This window comes from Coregonus clupeaformis, chromosome 39 (genome assembly GCF_020615455.1).
Source record: "Coregonus clupeaformis isolate EN_2021a chromosome 39, ASM2061545v1, whole genome shotgun sequence".
NCBI classification, from domain to species: Eukaryota; Metazoa; Chordata; class Actinopteri; order Salmoniformes; family Salmonidae; genus Coregonus; species Coregonus clupeaformis.
Window position 1 is genome coordinate 13,119,372 of NC_059230.1, and position 20,645 is coordinate 13,140,016.

The window sequence follows — 20,645 nt, forward strand, 5'->3', positions numbered from 1 at the left end:
TCACGTCAAAAGGCTCCTGTAAACCTGGCTACCTACACGTGTTCATCGACTCAAATAATTCCCACATCCATATAGTGCACTACACCCACCATTTGAGAAATGGAAAGAGACATCTCTTACAAAGCACCAAAAAGTGTAATGAATGACATGCGTCAATTGTCAAATAGGCATCTTTGTTTTAAATTATTGTGATAGGCTCCCAATCAGAGCTTAATCAGAGCTCCCCCCCATTGACAACTGATTGGGCTTTTAGCATGACATCAACATTCCTTGAGGATCTTAAAATGGGACTCTCACTACAACCTGAAGACAAGCGATATCTTCCTCCTAAATATTAAAACAAGAAGGAAACAAATTAATCAAAAGCAATTCAGGTGCCAGATTCCCTAATCGACTAGTGTAAGCAAAAGCCCAAAATAGGCTTGAGTTACCGGAGTAGTCAACAATTCTATTGTAATTACATTTGTACCTTGGAGGTGGCGATGGATAGGGCTCACATTCCCTGTCTATCAACACCAGCATCCTGCCTGTGTGCCTGTATCGCTATCTAAGGCCAGACATCCACCTACTGCTAAAAAGCAAAATTGAGTCTCATTGAAAGTCCTTCCTGATATATAAACTCTCAGTTCTATTCTGTTCCATTTTCTGTAATCCTTGAGGAATATTCTGCTGTAGTTTTATTCCTGCTCCTGAGAATTTCCCAGGATAAGTCTCTTGACGAGCGCTCTGCTGAATACACAGAATTGTGGGAGAACTCGCTTGATAAAACCTTAAAGTCAAATCACCTTTTAGGCTGAAGTCAAGAAAGATATCTTTACTTCAACTTTTTTTCAACTAGTCTAAAAGTGTTAATTCACACAGTGAATCTACAGAGAAGTGCGAGTCATTTGTACAGACACGACATCGTTCACAAATTAATATTTAAAACAATGCAATTACTCACCAAAAAGGGAATTCTAAAGGTCATTGGAAATAATGGTTGAGGGGAAAATGTCGCTCTTTCCCAAGCTTTCTAATCACTCAAAACCAAAAAGATGAGTTTGATTGCGGGTCTTGAATGCCGATTTCCTTAAGTAATGGGGGTAAATTGCATGTCGTCAAGAGGGCTTGCATGTAGAGCGGCATTGAGCCCCTGGGGTCATTGAAAAACAGCCCAGACCCTCCCTCCTTCCGAGACACCGGGCACTTCAGGTCAGACAGAGTTAACTAGCAATGACATTTAAAAGTCATAATTAATACCAAAACAGGCCCTCGGGGTACGCATTTCAGTTAATCTCCCAAGAAACTGAAAAATTGTCAGATTGAAGGGGGGCCAACGACTGCAGACATTAAGATTAGAGAGCTTGTTTGTGTAAATTGCTGTCATAATGGAGATAAACACAAGTCTGGTACGATTCGAAGGGTCCCTATACTGACTTGTGCAATTATTAAACTTTTCCACTGTCAACCAGTTTCCGACAGCACCAGCTCGAACACAGTCGATAATGATTTTAGATAAATATGCCATCTCAAATTAAGCCTGTATTGGGAAATACGCCAAATAAAAACCTCAGTATGAAATGTTGAGCTAATATTATGAAGGGATACAGTATTTCGTCCTGGGAGGCAGCTCGTTTCCGGCTGCAAACTACACAAACCAAAACAGAGGGCGGACAATTCAAATGAGCTCTGATTGAATTGAATTGAATTAATGAGGGATAGAGAGATGGAGGAAGGGCTGATTCAACACAAACGTCTGTCTCTCTTCCCCACGTAGCTGAATCTGCTCGGCCCACAAAACAGGTGATTAATTAGCGCATGAATCATAATGTCGTTATTCGATTTGAGCAGAGGGATGCAGCCACGCCCACTTGTGCTTTATGGTGAATGAGATCATGTCACCTGTGTCAACCCGAGACGGTTTGAGGAAATGGAGGGTAGACCTACTTTAAAAGTTGCTCTGAAAGGTAACCATTTTTCCATAAAGAACAAAGAATTGTTCATTTTTAAGTGAGAAACTAGCATAATGAGTCAATACAGTTATATCCCCAGGCAATCCAAATCTAAGGGCCCCACTCAATCAAAAACGATAAGGAGACTATTATAAGGCAAGACAACAATGTGTAAGATGTGCTTTTGAATTAATGTAGTCAATTAAATAATTTGACTCCAACATGTAGACATTTAATGAAACAGACTTTGCAATGCAGAAAAAAGTTATTGTTTTCGATTTTTTATTTTCAGAAAACTCCCAATTATGGGTTCTGATTCCATAGAACCCTTGATGTGTCTGAAATAAAACACATGAAATGCCTGTCATCGAAGACTGCACATCAAATGAAACATGGATAGCTATCCAGCTCCAGGTGTTCTTCAGTGGATCCTAGATTGACAGGCCCTTCAAATCACACCAATTGTTGGCTTTTGGCTGTGGTTTTAGTGTAATTAGCAACTAGCATGTCAGTCTAATGGGGAAAAAGCAGGTTCTGAAGACCCATTCTGCTTGCCAGTGGAAACAGGCAATTTGTTTTGTTCCCACTCCTCTTCATCGACACACACATCTTCCAACGCCTGGCAACACACCAAGCTCACCAGTATAGGGGAGGCGAGTTACGCTTGACAGAGCTAGCGACAAACTAACACACGTGTCTCACCTGTCAATCTAGCAGTCAGCCATGCCGAGGGAGGAAATTAGCTATTTTTGCGTCAGTGAATAACTGAATTAGCCCCAAGGTGAGATACAGGGGAACAAAATCAGCTATGTCAATTGCCGAGGCTACATCGACTGCCTGAGTAACAACTTAACCTCGCTAGCTCGCTAGGTCTTGTCTGTAATCTTTGACGCTTGCTGTTAATGGGGACAGATACTGTCTAATGGAGCTATATTTCTACATTTACTGTGACAAAATCAAGTTTTTTTGTCCATTCCATTTTGAAAAGTCCCTACACTGATTTTTAAGGTGGGCTGGTGAAGCGGATGCTGGTGGGATTAAAGGGTCATTCACTGTTTTTTTTACTTCAAATGAATCATCCCATTTCACATATGCAGACTGGTAGACCGCCCATTAGGGCGTTAGCGGCGGCACCTCACTTTTCTTTGCCAATCAGCGGCCACCACTGCACTGGTATGGTGCTGGAGATTATGAATATGAGGTTAGAAAGCGTTGAATTGCCCCTTTAAATGAATGCCATTGGATTTTCCATCCAACAAGGACTTAATTTAATTAAACACTACTCAATTCATTAAGTGCTGAGATGTAGCAGACCTAAAAATAAGAAGATGAAAAATGGAGGATGTTGCTCTTCTGGGTGTTCAGAGCTTGATATTCCACTTCAATAAGCAAATTAAAGTTAACTATGTGGAGGTCAATTTCTCTTCAACTCAAGGAATTTCTGGAATAATTCAGAGTGTGGTTCAATTACATAATTGTTGAAAATTCACGAGTTGAAGTCCATTTGACAATTTTTTTGTCGAACTGAAATTGACCCCATCACTAATACACTGAAACGAACACTTAACGAACATTTTAATATCCCAAAATATTCTATTTCTATTCTCTACATGTAAACTCAGTTGAATAATATGTCCAGCTTCACATCTGCGAACCGCAGACTTTGTCAGATAGTCCTGGTTCTCTTCCAGAGCCGGAGGACAGCCTAGGGAGTTGGCGGCTGCTGCTGTGGTGGCGGCTCGCAAGAACGAAAGAAAGAAAAACAGAAAGAAAGAGAGAGAGTGAGTAAATTGGGCTTTGTTCTGCTACCCGTCACATTGACATTGTTTGTCTATTTCCTCTCCTGTCTTCTCCCCCCTCTTCCCCTGGCTGCAACCACCCCCTCAGGCTTCTGTGTCGCTCTGGGGACATAATGGGCCAAAACTAACACCGCCTCGTTCCCCTTAAACCACCCAGACACACACACACACACACACACACACACACTAATTGATACAGACACACACACAGAAACACAAACACACAGGCCTCCACAGAGTTGGCATGACTCAACTTGCCCTGGCCGCGACACAAAGTTTAATTGAGGTCAAAAAAAGAAACAAAAAGATGCTTTCCCTGCATGAGGGGGGAGAAGAAACAGCCTTTTCTCACATGGACCACTGCCGCAGTGCAGACATCGGCAGGTTAGAGCGCTTAGAGCGTTGGGCCAGTAAACTAAAGGTCACTAGTTCGAATCTCTGAGCCGACAAGGTGGAAAAGAAATATGCCGATGTGCTCTTGAGCGAGGCACTTAACCCTAATTGCTCCAGGGTCGCCGTTGATAATGGCAGACCTTGGTCGTGACCCCACTCTCCGATGAGGCGCTCAGGGGGAGTTGGAATATGCAAAAATACATTTCCAATTCACACAAATGTGAAATAGGACAAATATAAGCACCCACCAAATTATTATTATTATTTTCTAACAGCAACACCTGACTGCACACAGGATGGAACTGCATTTAGCCATGTGAAATGAGACAGTAAGACTCACCACAGTGTCTTACAGTAAGACTCACCACAGTGTCTTACAGTAAGACTCACCACAGTGTCTTACAGTAAAACTCAAAGTGTCTTACAGTAAGACTCACCAAAGTGTCTTACAGTAAGACTCACCACAGTGTCTTAAAGCAAGACTCACCACAGTGTCTTAAAGCAAGACTCACCACAGTGTCTTAAAGCAAGACTCACCACAGTGTCTTAAAGCAAGACTCACCACAGTGTCTTAAAGCAAGACTCACCACACAGTGTCTTAAATATTTGTTCTGACATTTAAGACTTTAGTTTTTCAGACAAGAAAGGTATGTTGTCTGTATCCATCTACTGTGAAAATTTCATGGCTGGATGACTAAGGGAAATCCCTCTAAATACCATTCAGCCTGACCTTAGACCTGTTTTATACAATCTAGGCCTTAGGCCTATCCTAACCCTGAAAAGTTTTGGGAGTATATCTTCCTGAGTTTTTCCTATGACAAAGCATTCACAAAAATCCACTGTATGTTGTAGTGAATAGGAAAACCCTGCAATGTTCCAGTCTGAAAGGCATCCAAGCCTCAAGTTAATTGCATTAACTGTGCTTTTGTGAGCATAGACAGCGTAAACAAAGCATAATGCACGCCAATGATGTCACCCTCCTGCTTACAATCACCCTGGATAATAGTCTCTTTAGCCACAATATGATGTGGATTGCCATTGCAGTGTATTTGAGACAACACCGGTGTGTGAGAATCCAATCGGGTCATGTTTGTCAATGGAAACCATGACCTCATAAACTGACAGTGGAAAGCACTTAATCTGTTCTGACCTTAATCAGTCGACACTGAGAATAAACTACCCTACGTTCGCTCACACTCTGACTACATCCCAAATGGTGCCCTATTCATATGTAGTGCCCATAGGGCTCTGGTCAAAAGTAGTGCACTATATAGGAAATAGGGTGCCATTTAGGATGCCGCCTCTTTCACTCTCCGTCACACAGATTGTATATTGTATATTAAACAGCAGCAGCCATGGAGAAGCCAGGGACTGGGAGAAAGGAGTAGTTTTGAGCAGAAAAACGAATAATAATGGATAATGTATTTGACAAAGCCCATATTGGCTCGGGATGAGAACCTAGTTGCGTTTGTTATGAACTTGAAGACGCTGTATGTGTATGAGAAATGTGGCAAAATCTTTGTTTTTCGAGTTTGAGGGTATGCTAAGTAAGGAAAAGAGGAATCTTTAATTTTGTCTCGCTCTGCTGCTTATAGCGTGAAAAGTCGCCTAGGCAACAAAGCTAAGTTCACAACTGATGTACCCTCATAGAAACTCATTTGACTTCAGATTCATCATTCTTCTTCCCGTGAGATATAAACATACTTTATTGGAGCTTCCTGCAAATAACGTACAGTAGCCTCCATGATAAGCTTAGGTCATTTGTGTATTCCAAATTCCATATTCTTCCTGTCTAACGCCATTTTTGCTGCAGTTTAATATCCGAGGGGTAAAAAACATGAATTAATACCAATTATGGCTCCAAGCAGTTATGTTTACTTGCATAATGAAAAAGACAAATTATTCAAATGCATAAATTAAAATGGGATTTCATGCATATGCATATATCCTAATTTATTAACTAAGGCACATAGCAACATTTCTATCACATCTAAATAGGCAACTGTATCAGATGCAACTGGTTTAGCAAACTGCTAAACTGTTAAGAGATTGAGAGTGCAGTCGTGGTCAAAAGTTTTGAGAATGACACAAGTATTGGTCTTCACAAAGTTTGCTGCTTTCAGTGTTTTTAGATATTTTTCTCAGATGTTACTATGGTATGCTGAAGTATAATTACAAGCATTCCATAAGTGTCAAAGGCTTTTATTGACAATTACATTAAGTTTATGCAAAGTGTCAATATTTGCAGTGTTGACCCTTCTTTTTCAAGACCTCTGCAATCCACCCTGGCATGCTGCCAATTAACTTCTGGGCCACATCCTGACTGATGGCAGCCCATTCTTGCATAATCAATGCTTGAATTTGTGGGGTTTTCTTTGTCCACCCGCCTCTTGAGGATTGACCACAAGTTCTCAATGGGATTAAGGTCTGGGGAGTTTCCTGGCTATGGACCGAAAATGTCGATGTTTTGTTCCCAGAGCCACTTAGTTATCACTTTTGCCTTATGGCAAGGTGCTCCATCATGCTGGAAAAGGCATTGTTCATCACCAAACTGTTCTTGGATGGTTGGGAGAAGTTGCTCTCGGAGGATGTGTAGGTACCATTCTTTATTCATGGCTGTGTTCTTAGGCAAAATTGTGGGTGAGCCCACTCCCTTGGCTGAGAAGCAACCCCACACATGAATGGTCACAGGATGCTTTACTGTTGGCATTACACAGGACTGATGGTAGCGCTCACCTTGTCTTCTCCGGACAAGCTTTTTTCCGGATGCCCCAAACAATCGGAAAGGGGATTCATCAGAGAAAATGACTTTATCCAGTCCTCAGCAGTCCAATCCCTGTACCTTTTGCAGAATATCAGTCTGTCCCTGATGTTTTTCCTGGAGAGAAGTGGCTTCCTCGCTGCCCTTCTTGACACCAGGCCATCCTCCAAAACTCTTCGCCTCACTGTGCGTGAAGATGCACTCACACCTGCCTGCTGCCATTCCTGAGCAAGCTCTGCACTGGTGGTGCCCAGATCCCGCAGCTGAATCAACTTTAGGAGACGGTCTTGGCGCTTGGACTTTCTTGGGGCGCCCAGAAGCCTTCTTCACAACAATTGAACCTCTCTCCTTGAAGTTCTTGATGATCTGAAAAATGGTTGATTTAGGTGCAATCTTACTAGCAGCAATATCCTTGCCTGTGAAGTCCTTTTTGTGCAAAGCAATGATGACGGCACGTGTTTCCTTGGAGGTAACCATGGTTAACAGAGGAAGAACAATGATTTCAAGCACCACCCTCCTTTTAAAGCTTCCAGTCTGTTATTCTAACTCAATCAGCATGATAGAGTGATCTCCAGCCTTGTCCTCGTCAACACTGTTAACAAGAGAATCACTGACATGATGTCAGCTGGTCCTTTTGTGGCAGGGCTGAAATGCAGTGGAAATGTTTTTTTGGGATTAAGTTCATTTTCATGGCAAAGAGGGACTTTGCAAATAATTGCAATTCATCTGATCACTCTTCATAACATTCTGGACTATATGCAAATTGCCATCATAAAAACTGAGGCAGCAGACTTTGTGAAAATTAATATTTGTGTCATTCTCAAAACTTTTGACCATGACTTTACACAATGATACACAATAATGTATTGTGTAATGAAATGGGTCCTACAGAGGCGAAACATTAAGAGACAGTTCGAAATTTACTGGGGTGGGGGGGGGCTGGTCCAAAATAGGGGAGCGTTGTCTAACCTTTCTTTGGGGGGGGTTGTGTGATTTATTTTATTGGGCGCAGGGGAGGGAAGTGCATTTTGTCCTTGTTTTACACTCCCCATTCTGCAGGTTTTACTATATAATTTATTTCATATAGCCGCATTTCCTCATCTGCTTACATGTGCCTCCCCTATCAGGTGTTTTGGTACTTCCCTTATGCACTACGCTTTTCTACCCACTTACTATACAGTCAACTCTATCCTGCCCTTTATCCAGTGATACGTGGAAGGTGGATCGTTTGTCCAGATCTGCAATAGGTTAACTAGCAATCATACCACACATAAAATATTCATAATCTGCACCAATTTTTTATATAAATCCACAAGAACATGAAATAGCTGATAGGCAGCGGAGAGGCCAGGTGCGTCATTGTGCATGAAAGAACAGTCAAGGCATGAGACGCAGCTCAAAAAGTTCCCCTATCGATGTTGTTTAGGCCATACACATTTGATTTACTATATATCGGATGCCCCTCTTCACATTTCTCAAAATAGTCAAAACATTTATAAAATAGTGATTCATTTGAAACTATTATTTTTAATCGATTATTTTTGATGAATTGAATGATGTGCTTCGCCATTGTAGTAGTTGGGGTTCAGTTAAAGCGCGGTGAATCGAATTATGGGAATCAAAATAATCATTTGTGAATCGCAAACAGTAAAAGGAAAACATTTAGCTGTAGACTTCCTTTCGAATTGTGTTGCAAAACTCATTTTGTGTATACTTTGAGTTGATTTGGATATTCAATTAATGGGACATTGCAACTCAATAGATGCTAGTAGTCAGCCTGAAGTAAACACTTCTAAATGTAATAAATATAGCCTATTGGCTCTATAAAATCCACGATGCGTGCTGAAACAATCATTTTCAACGTTTTTCCCCAAAAACCTTCCCATTTAAATGTTGACTGCAAAGTAGGCCTATCTGGCAGAATGATTTTATGATAATTTGTATCAATTGGGTGCACATTTGTTTTGCATACTCTCCCATCACATGTGCAGTACAGAAACCTGACAGAAACACTGCTAGCTTAACACAAATGTACTGTGACTAAAACTCGGCTGTGGCATGCTTTCAATGGTGCTGACACAAATATAGTGGATTAGGGGGATACCCTGACTGGGACTCAAGCCCTGGTCCCTGTGACTGTCATTACAAAACCATTATACTGCCACAATCCTTGCTACATTAGCCATGATACAATTCCTACCAAGTGGGTTAACCCTATTGCCACAATGCATAACGTGTTTGCCTTTCACGCCAGTGACCCGGTTTCACTTCCTTGTCCTGCCGCTTGCGGCACTGGTGTCAGAAGTGGGATGGCGGCCGTGCAGCCATCGGAACCTTTGGCTCGGACATGCTAGGGGCCTGAGTAGTTGAAGCACAGGAACGTGCCTTAAAGTAAAGAGGGGGCAGTGTAGCAAACCTTGCTATATGAGCCACGTTACAATTCCCAGCAAGTGGGTTAACCCTATTGGCACGAAGCGTAGGGTGTTTTCTTTCACTCCAGCAACCCGAGTTGTATTCCCTGCTCCACAGTTCGCTACAATACCAAAAGGCTAAAATCTCTTAATGAGGTCACTAGGTGTTGTACAAAGGTTGTTTAGTATTATTACAACAGGTACAACTTTTATTACATTTTTTAAATTGTGATTTTTTTTGACTAGCTTACACCATCACAATGCAAAGATTATTTGCATTATTGTTTTCAAGTTAGTACAATTATTGTACTAGGCTGTAAACTGCAGTGAAAATGTAATTTGAATAATGGTGCAAAAGCCCTGTTATTTGAATGTTTCATTCCATTTGGATCAGTTGTTGATCTACTCTTAACATATTATAAGGTCTAGAAAGGTGCAGTACAGGACAGTCTGGCTGTATTTTTACTTCTGAAACTGATGTGCTGTCTGTTGCCGATCATCATTCTCCCAAGTCGTCCCATAATAATGTGGACACATATGCTCCCAGCAGGCCCAGTTATTCAGGAGAGCTTAACGTGCGTTCTGCCTCCTTTCCGATCAGAATGGTTATTCCTCGACCTAGAACCTAATGCTTAAATACTACCTAAATATTTGTCATCTCACTTTTAATATGTATTACCTTATGTGCGGCATAAACACAACCAGTCACGTTTTAATCTGATTAGGCTACTTAAAAAGTCCCCTGTAGGCTACCTGCGCACATTCGATGAATGGAAAGAGATATGTTACAAAAAAACTAAACCTTTAATGACATTCGGAGATTGTCAAGCCAAGCCTTTCGACACGGAGTAGGGATGGATGCATTTTCTGTTTGTTGAGATAGACATACTCTATTTGATTGTGGTGTTGAAAACGCAAACCATGATGAAGCGCTCGAAGTCGGTAATCGGTCTGCAGTTACGCCTTCCTTATTGGTTGTGTGTAGTGTTTTGGCACAGAAACCTGTTGGTGGAAAATTGTTGCATATTTTTTATATAATGATAAATATAGCATAAAAATTTTGAAAATCTGATATCCCCCTAGCTGATCATTGTCTAAAGCCGGCTCTGGTCTTAGTGTAATGAGACAGGCAGGGAGAGTGAGCTCGTCCGTGGTGGTCGGCTAACCCTCAACCTTCTGTCCCATAGCTCTGCGTGGCATCGACTGCCACAAAAGCTTGCTGAAGTGGTCAAGTCGATATCCATGTTTATAAACACAGGGTTGCTCCAGTTATTGTTATTTGTGGTGGTAATCATTATTTTTGTGTTCATTCTATGAGGGGGGAGGGTGTGCAAAACATTTGTAAAAGTTGGGGAGGGGGGTGCATTTCTTTTTTACGCCCGGGTGTTGTAGTAATGGAAGATGCTAGCATAGCATTCATACAGTAGGCTATATGCAGAGCGGCACCATTCATGGTCTCCCTCCCTCCCTCCCTTCCATCTATCCCTCTGGGTCAATGAATGACCATGGAGGGGGGTTGAGGTCACGCCTCCTTCCCCAAAGGAAGGCTTTCTAGGATAGTACCCCAAACATACATGCATGGTGGCACCATTTAGCCCAGATTTACAGAAGGTCTTCCTTTGTCCGTCTATATCTAGGACGATGAGGGCAGTGTTAAGCTATAGTCTCTTTAGGTTACTCTAGTCTACAATGGTGCTAGCTAGCGTAGGATAGTGTAGCTACAGCATGTGTAGCGTAGCATCTATACACATGTGCTGGGTGACAAAAAGCTCATGTTCTGCCGGTGCTCCGAGACGTCACAGTAGCGTGAGCAGCTAATTGAATCGCGCGGCAGAGCCCTCCCCGAAATTATTATTAACATGAACCTGCCAGTCATACAGCGACATGCTAAAGGAGAGCAAGATGGAAAGATAAAAAGAGGTGAGGAAAGAAAGAGGAGAGTTGAAAAAGATGAGAGAGAGGAGAGAAAATGGAGGAGAGGAGGAGGTGGTGGAGGCGACAACTCGTCGATACCGAGCTCTTTGACCGCCCACAGAGCGCAGGTCTTCTTATTGAGCATGCATGCCACGGTGCACGCAAATGGTGTGGCATTGCTTCCATTAGCTTGGGTGGCTACGCTACATCTGCAATAGCAACAGCACCCAGTGAACCCTCTTTGATTCCTTTTAGCTTCACGTGTTAAAAATGGAAGCTATCACACACACAAGGCTAATATGTGAAGACAAAAGGTGGGACTTTGAATATGCATGGAAAGGGATGTCGCCCTCAACGTGTGTGAAATGAACCGCAACGTGAAAAGGTGTCGAAAGTTTGGAATTTTGGACGACCGTCAGACGTACACAGTAGGCATGCAGTTCACTTGAGAAGTATGAACATGAGGTGAAAATATTTCATGCTCACACAAAATGGTATACCTACGGCTCTGGGTACAATACAATTGATGAGCACTTGAACATAAATTTGCATATAACATTGTAAAAAACATTGTAATTTGTAAGTCGCTCTGGATAAGAGCGTCTGCTAAATGACTAAAATGTAAATGTAAACGTAATGAGCGTCAATAGGAAAAGCTGCACTAACCCACTTAAAATGTCTCCACACTTAATATGAGCCCTTACTCAACAATGAGCAGAGTACACACAGTCTACAACATGTCCCTTTCAGAGGGCCTATAGAGACATCTCATGCCACAATGCTTGATGCTGCACTGCAGAGTGACATCCTTCTCTACCGTTTTCACTGCTCTCTCCAGCCCATGTCACGAAGCAGAAAGGACCGCATTATCGCAGTGAAAAAGGATCCCCTTCAAGTCCCCTATGCCACTGAACAAGGGCCAGTGATCAGGGTGTGTGTCTCTGTGTGTGTGTGTCTCTGTGTGTGTGTGTGTGTGTGTGTGGGGGAGAGAGGGGGGCACCACTGGGGAATGTGCACCTGCAATGTTTCTCACTTGACACAGTCAGTCTTTTGTGGGGTCCCTCCATGTCCCATCTATCTCCAGGGAAATCGCAGTGGTTTTCCAGGGAGAAAATAGTTACAGAACCCCTAAAGGCCAGCTCTTAACTATGGACTTCTCTCAGTTTGGACTATCCTGACATTCAAGAGACAATATAATGCAGGGGCTATATTTGTCAAGCTTCTCAGAGTAGTAGTACTGATCTAGGATCAGTTTAGCCTTTTAGATCAGAATGAATCCGTTTATTATTGACAAGGATAAAGACGGGCCAAGATTTGTTCTGGGGATGCAGTAAGAGGGAGGTTGTTTTACATCAAATAAAGCACACACAAAAAGTAAAAAACGACTACAACTGACACCTAAAATGGAATAACTTCTTCAGGAACATCTCCAAAGTAAATACATAAAAATGATGCCTTAGGAAAGATACCGGACGTCCAAGCACTTCATTTATTGTTGTCTTATCTTCCTTGACGTGTACTGTACTGTAACCTAGTGTGTGCAGTAAAAGGTGGGAGATGAGGGTCAATGGAGGAGGAAAAGCATGAATTCCTATCATGTCTCCCTACTCCCACAGACATGCAGCTAACAGCATTAAGGTGTGCCCTGGGTGGACTTAGGGGAGGAAAGTGGGAGGTGACTTCAAAGGGTGATCCATCAATGGCTAAATTGACAATCTCTCCAGGGGCCTGACAACTCCATATGGGATTGAGGGCAAGCTGTGACCTCAAAGACTGAGGGGAGGGGGGTTATGGGGGAGTATGTGTATGTGACGGGTAGGGTGGGAGTACGTGTGTGTGATGTCGAGGAAGTGTGTGTCTTTCTTAGATCCCCTTCAAGATACCACTCTTCCATTCAAGAAGTACAAAGATAGCCTGAATCGGCTTGACCCTGACATTGTTTCAAACAAAATGTGGAGGAGGGAGAAGGGTCTCCTTTGAGAGAAAGCTGTGTATATCTCCGCCGCGCTCCCTTCTCTCTTTTCTTCCTTGAGCACAATTAATAAGGAAATGGAACGGGCCGGCCAGCTTCCCAAAGGAGGCCGCAGCTTCTCTCTACAATACAGCTCTTCTTTTGTCAATGGGCTGTCTTGAATTCCCTCCAAGGCTACTGTGCCACATTGAAGGCCATCACCAGTATACCTCCCTCGCTCACTCCCTCACTCTCTCATTCTCTTATCATCGAGGTCTACAGGGGCTAATCTGTCTCACTGTAACATTTGATCCCAGCCGTTGGTCCCAATGCCGACTTTACAATACTTCATATATTGATTCACCCATTGCTTTCTACTAAGCTTAGAGTAGAGAGAGAGGAAATAGGAGATCGAGACGGAGAGGGGGGGGTGAGAGAGAGGGAGAGACGGGGAGAAAGAGAGAGAGGTGGGGAGAGAGACAGAGATCGTATAAGCGTCTCACTTCGTAATTGGACCACAGTAATTTTTTTCCCCCGCATTGAACTTTAGTTTCAGGCAAATGTAATTACATCCCTTGTATTCTTGGTTTTTGAAAAAAAAAAAGCGCTTACATTCTCTGTGGTGAAGTGGATAAAGTGCCATGTGAAAATGAGAGAGGTGGGGAAAGCAGTTTGGATTGACTGATTGGTCGGCATTGTCCTCTGAGCTCCATTAGGAAGACATTATCATTGTTCTCTTCAGTGGACCAATTCGCCCCAGGTGGGATAATACAATCAGCTAACAATACCGGACTCAAATCAATGCTCACATATACTGTAGAACAAATCGCAAGGATTTTATTAATGATATGCTAAATGTGGACTATTAATGTACTGTGTGCCTTTTGTGGCTATTTAGCTTGATATGGTTATATTATGTTGTTAGGTCGACACTTTGATTGACGGAAAACGGCACACACATAAAACAAGTAGGCCAAGGCCAAATTATAGTGTCCTCGAGTTGATGTTCCTTCGTTCTCAGTGGACATAGGGGAGCCTGTTCAGCAGGCCATCGTAGCAGTTCTAGCCATTGTAGCAGTTCTAGCCATCGTAGCAGTTCTAGCCATCGTAGCAGTTCTAGCCATCGTAGCAGTTCTAGCCATCGTAGCAGTTCTAGCCATCGTAGCAGTTCTAGCCATCGTAGCAGTTCTAGCCATCGTAGCAGTTCTAGCCATCGTAGCAGTTCTAGCCATCGTAACAGTTCTAGCCATCGTAGCAGTTCTAGCCATCGTAGCAGTTCTAGCCATCGTAGCAGTTCTAGCCATCGTAGCAGTTCTAGCCATCGTAGCAGTTCTAGCCATCGTAGCAGTTCTAGCCATCGTAGCAGTTCTAGCCATCGTAACAGTTCTAGCCATCGTAGCAGTTCTAGCCATCGTAGCAGTTCTAGCCATCGTAGCAGTTCTAGCCATCGTAGCAGTTCTAGCCATCGTAGCAGTTCTAGCCATCGTAACAGTTCTAGCCATCGTAGCAGTTCTAGCCATCGTAGCAGTTCTAGCCATCGTAGTAGTTCTAGCCATCGTAGCAGTTCTAGCCATCGTAACAGTTCTAGCCATCGTAACAGTTCTAGCCATCGTAACAGTTCTAGCCATCGTAGCAGTTCTAGCCATCGTAGCAGTTCTAGCCATCGTAGTAGTTCTAGCCATCGTAACAGTTCAGTTCTAGCCATTGTAGCAGTTCTAGCCTATTGGCGCTTAAACTGCTTCATGTCGAAACAAGAGCCATGTGTCCCATGTCTCTAAACAACACCAAAACACAACAAACCGATCAATGACGATTGGCTAACATCTAACTTGGACCCAAGAAGTAGTGTCCAACCTACTGTAGCCTATTCTTTGTTTGAACAGCATGCTCGTATGAAACCAGAAACCAGATTCAAATGAAGAAGCCCATGCAAAGTGCACAAAGTCTAACCCCATGTCCAATTTGCATGAGAAGTGCCTAACTGCAGATAATCCCCATAATTAGACAAGCATACTGTATGACCGTCAGAGGTGGATTTAATCGCTGTTGCCGTGGTGACATATAGTCAGGAAAGGGGATAGAGGACAGCCTTGCCTTTTTTCCCCACCCACATCGTGCCTGTGTGTGAATATGGTATGGGGCGGTGGAAGAGTTTACAAGGCCAATCATTAAAGCTTTGGGAGATTTGTATAACTATGGGCAGTATGTATATCAGGCTTCTCCTGTTTGATCGTAACACCTACAGTATCCTATCCTTTCCATTGCATGCAAATAAGCCAGATAAGTAAAGGGATGTCAGTGTTTTATAGCTTTATGCTGTTGCTAGTATTGGTTGATACACAGATCTATCTGAAGAGCTCAATACCTCATTATGCAAATTGATAAACTGACGCGCTCTCTCTCTCTCAATGCATTGCTTGGTGTACGTTTGTCCCCGCCTACCTGCTCACTTGCCAATTTTCGCCCAACCCCTGGTCGTTTGGGCTGGAAACCCTGTAGAAGAGCCTTTTTGCACCTTGGGCTCATTTGAAGGATCACTCTGTAATATTTATCTGCCCAGTCCGCCAGGCGCCACAGGCACACATTACTCCACCTAATGTAAACCAACATCCTCTGCCACTTGACCCCGCTGTCAATATCCGTCCTCATTAAACGCTATTCCACCCACCACAAGCCATTTTAAATGGCATCACCCGATGCTTACCGAATTATGCAGAGGGAGCCACAATGGGAGGAGTCCTAATTCATTTGGAAGATATACGGGGGTGGGGGGCATGGCTTAATGTTGCCGTCATTCGTTTCACTTGGGTTCTGAGCTCTGACAGCACTTTGGCAATGGCGGAGGCACACAATGGACGCAACGAGATCATGAAAGCCCCTTTCCACTCAAGTATGAGTAGGAACCAGGTAAAGCTTTTTCAGGTATGGAAGCCAAGAAGAAAAAAATACCAAAATGCCAGGCAAGATATATTGGGGGAATTACAACATTTTGAAAATGTCATTAGAATACAGTACAAAGAGACCTGGATTATGCATATTTAGTTTATCACAAAACTAATAATTATATGGAAATGAGAAACCGGTGAGTTGACAATAGGTGAAACGAACCAGAAAGACTGACACGGCAAAATAACCTTACATTCAGTAAACAGAGATATGGATTAAGCTGGTATCCAATTGACAACTGTTTTGTCAACCTGAAGGAAGCGCTAGTGTACTGAGACACAAATTCGACCATCCGTACAATTTCAAAATAATGAAATAGAGTTATAGTAAGGTGTTGAGAGCAATAAACCAAGTTATTTGTGCTCATGAACACCAATGTGCTGGAACTGTAGCCCATATCGTATTAATTGTGTAATAAACACACAATCAAGTAAAAGTCTTGAAAGTCAAATCTTATAGAAACCCCAAAGGAGTCCAAGTATTTCCTTAAAACATGTAGCGTTTCACTCTTGCTCTTAGCACTTACATACCAATTATAGTCAAAGTAAAGTTCACTTCCAACTTTAAATCTAATGACCTTCAATTCTCTTTGGCATAAGATGCTAGCGCTGTCTTTGTTCTTTTTGTTGACATTCACATCACATTCTCGGGGATACAAGAAAAGGGAGAACTAAAACAACTACTAGTGTGAACTACAATTCAGATAGCGCTGGACGTTCTACACAGACAGTACGCCCACTCTCTCCCTCACTCTCTCTCTCCCCTCCCTCACTCTCTCTCTCCCTCCCTCACTCAGACTCACAATCTCTCTCTCTCTCTCACTCACTCACCGACTCTCCCTCACTCTCTCTCTCACTCAAACATCGGAGGCAGCTGTGAGCAGAGGAGACCGAGCCTGCATCCCAAATGGCACCTATTCCCTATATAGTGCAGCACCACTTTTGACCAGAACCCTGGTCAAACGTAGTGTACTAGTTAGCGTGCCATGTGGGGAAGCAGACAGTATGTGGGTGTGATTGGAGCATATTTATGTGCTAGGTCGAAACATACTGGGAGTGGGGGGAGCAACAGGGGACCGTAACTGGATTTCCATCCCAAAGTAGGGCAGTGCCCCCCGGAGTACCCATCTCCATCACCCCCCTTGGGGAGGAAGAGAGACTGTGGAGAGAAAAGATCCCCCTGCGCGAGCTTTAAAACCAGCCCCTAAATAGAAGCATTCCAAAACATCGGGGACTAGTCTGCTGACAGCATCTAGTAATGCATGATCTTTTCCCCACTTCAAAGAATAAACAGTAAGCCAATTCGAGGATAACAAAATAATGAATACGATATTCCTACCTTGGCCTTGATAAAAATACTGGGAGTTAAACATTGTGTGTCTGCGTCTCTATTTTATGGCATCACAGCAGTCGCAGCGTTTAATATGCAACCTATTGTCCAACACACAGTTTATCTCCCGGGCTCTTTTGTCAGGTCGGCAGTAAATTAGTGGCTTCATAATGCCTCTATTCCCTTCGGATCAATAGAGCAATACACAGACAGGTGTGTGGACACGTCGAAGTCACGTGACTCCACTCCCGATGAAAATCTTCGCAAAACAAACTATTCTGGAGAGCTAGCTTTGATTAGCGTGACGCTAAAAGAGCGCTGCAGCCCAGCCCAAAGATAAGGCACCAAAGCAATTCAATTTGCTTTCAAATCTCCCATTAATGGTTTCGCCGTAGCAAATTAGCATGTTTATGGACCATGGTGTAATGCCTTCCCCCTTCCCAAACCCTAGTTTAAGCTGAATTTAAATTACTTAATTTACTTTCCACTGAAACAATTGTCAGGGGCCAACTGGAAAAAGGTCAAATCTGTGGTGGTTGCAATTTGTTCAGAGGGATAAAAAAAATGTCTGTGAAGTGATCTCAATAACGCAGAGACAAGTGTACTAGTCATTTCTTTCTTCCCCACATATTTTATTACCTTTCCTACGCGCTCTATGCCAAAGCTTTGTTAATGATTCCTAGAAAGACATTTCCATTTCTATTGTCCGGAGAGTGAGAAAAACAGAGACAGAGAGAAAGTCAGACAGAGGCAGAAAGATACATAGGGATCAGGGAAGAGAAACGCATAGAGAGCGAGGAAAAAGGAGATGGAAAGAAAGCCAGAGACAGAAGGATACATAGGGATCAGGGAAAATAGGGAAAGAGACAGATATTGGAAAAGCATGAGACTTGGTAAAAATTTTGAGCAAGGGAATATGGGAAGAACCCGTCAGTCACCATGGCAGGGGTAAGAGTAGAAAGTAAATATAAATAGTGAGACAGACACTGAAACAAACAGTCACATGAAATGGGGCAACGGCATCCCAGGCTTACCCAGTGCTGCTGGCGCGAACAGGCTGGCGAAGAGGAGCAGGCGTGCAGACCACATGGCCCCTCCGCCTGGCTGTCGATCCGCCCAATGGAGGGGTCAGGCCTTCCCTGGTGAGCCCGAAGCGAGCGCTCCGTCCGTTACGGTTCCTTCCGCTGCACTGCAGTCCTGTTACAGTCCTGTTTTACGGCCCTCAAAGCCTATCCTGAAGAAGAGAGAGAGAGAGAGAGAGAGAGAGAGAGAGAGAGAGAGAGAGAGAGAGAGAGAGAGAGAGCAATGTGTTTAAGTTATAGAAAGTACTAAATTAATAGTTTAATTCAAGTTGTGAATCTTATTTGCTGTACAAAGAAAAAGTGTCAAGGAATATTCCCTATAAGGCAATGTTTTGTGAAATAAAATTACCTTTTAGTTTGTTACAGTAAAGACTTTAGCAGCCTCTCAGGGTACAAGTCATGTATTCTTCCAACCGTCAGCCAATAAGATACAGCTAGTTGCTTAACATGACAGTGTTTGGGAGTGCTCAACTGTACAACACTATAAAAGTCTGAGTCATGGAGGATACTTTTGGATTGACTGTTGTTTGTCCATGTTGTGTCAACCAGCCCCAGTTACTCCCACAGAGAGTATAGTACACTGCTCACCACCAAAAATGATTCCAGTCAGTCTCTGAGAGTGTATTGTTGGACAACTGATGATAATTGCTACCGGAAAAGAGGGTGACAATTTTTTCCTTTCCTGTGGGTGTGAGCAGTATATTCACAGTTTGAGTATTTTGTCGGCGGCGGAGAATGTGTAGTACAGTGCTTCACAAACGGCCATTGTGGTCTAGCTGCCTTTTCCCATCAACAGAAAACAAAATGGCCTCCCACGCAATTGTATTGAGCAGCATGGAGTCGTAGTGACCATTTGACCTGTGGTAAGTGCATGGGAGTGCCGTCACTGGTGAACTTGTGACACTGGCGGGTGACATCATGGTGAAGCTATTGCCAGTTAGCATACAACAGGGTGGTCATAAACATGAATACTGTATGTTGATTAGGACTTGTCAAACAAAGGTAGCATGTCAATTGTGACAAGTTAGTGAATATCATACGCATATCCTCTGCTATTCACCATTTGATGATGTATAGTTTGATAGGATTCAGAAGATTATCAGGATCAAATGCAACTGCATCATCAAAATATCGAGGTTAAAACAGATTTAGTGAACATTAAATGATATTATCATCTATTCTACTGTATCTGCTATTACAAAATATAATAATACCAGATTATAATCTAGGTCTATTTAATCCAAAGAGCACAGACAATGTTCATACCCTCTAAAATGGTATTATTGTTGCAGATTAGGCTGTTATGCTGCACTTAATCTCAAGTTTTAAAATGTCTGAAATCATGTCGGTTTCCAAGGACAAAATTGGCTCGACTGACTTCAAAAGGTGAAAGAGCAATCATAGTTTGGAGAGTAGAACACCCAACCAGGCAAACCAGAATGGCTTTACTCAGTACATCCCTCCCTCCTGTACTCAAACTCAATTCCCATCCATGCTATCTCCTCTGGTTGCGCTCTCTCTTTCTTGATAATCTGCATTCCTCCGTTGCATGACATTTTCAGATCGAATGTAGCAGGAACTCATAATCAAACTCATAATCTCTCCTAAAATCGAAACTAGATTAAGAATAATCCGATTTCGGGGGAAAGATATTGGAGGTAAAAAAACGGAGAGGGGTGCAGCCTATCAAGAGTGACCTATTCCATACAAAGGGAATTTGTAGAGGGCATTAGTATAGGGTTATAGGTCATTGTACTGTACTTATCAGTAGTTGTATGCCCTTCACCATTAGCACATTATAACTTCCTGAAAAACACATTGAACTCCACCTTGAATCTGTGACAGTAAAAAGTTAGCCTACATACAAAGTGTTGTCTATGTAGCTATACTTCTTACTTTGTAGCTGTTGACAACAATATGTATATGTATGTACATGGGCTGTATTGAGGATAATGCAGAGCCTGTGCTGAACCCAAACAATGAGGGCAACTGGTCTAGAACATAACTCATTAGTTTTGTTCTGTAGACAGTGTTTAAGGCCTGTGCATGAGGTAATGTGGAATGGCATTCCAGTATGTGGTAATACCTTGCATTTGAGCTAATAATTGAGAATAATGACTGTCTAATG

At 42.8% G+C, this 20,645-nt stretch overlaps 1 protein-coding gene across 10 annotated transcripts in view; it reads right to left on the reverse strand.

The window, feature by feature from the left end:
* The window catches only part of LOC121554692 (adhesion G protein-coupled receptor L3), a 318,628-nt gene that overhangs the window by 208,387 nt on the left and 89,596 nt on the right, over positions 1 to 20,645 (reverse strand). For all 10 annotated transcript variants that reach the window (XM_045211912.1, XM_041868385.2, XM_041868384.2 and 7 more), the window contains exon 3: positions 18,470 to 18,669. In XM_045211912.1, the coding sequence (XP_045067847.1) occupies positions 18,470 to 18,524 (55 nt within the window). In that variant the 5' untranslated portion in view covers positions 18,525 to 18,669. The remainder of the gene's footprint in view (positions 1 to 18,469; positions 18,670 to 20,645) is intronic.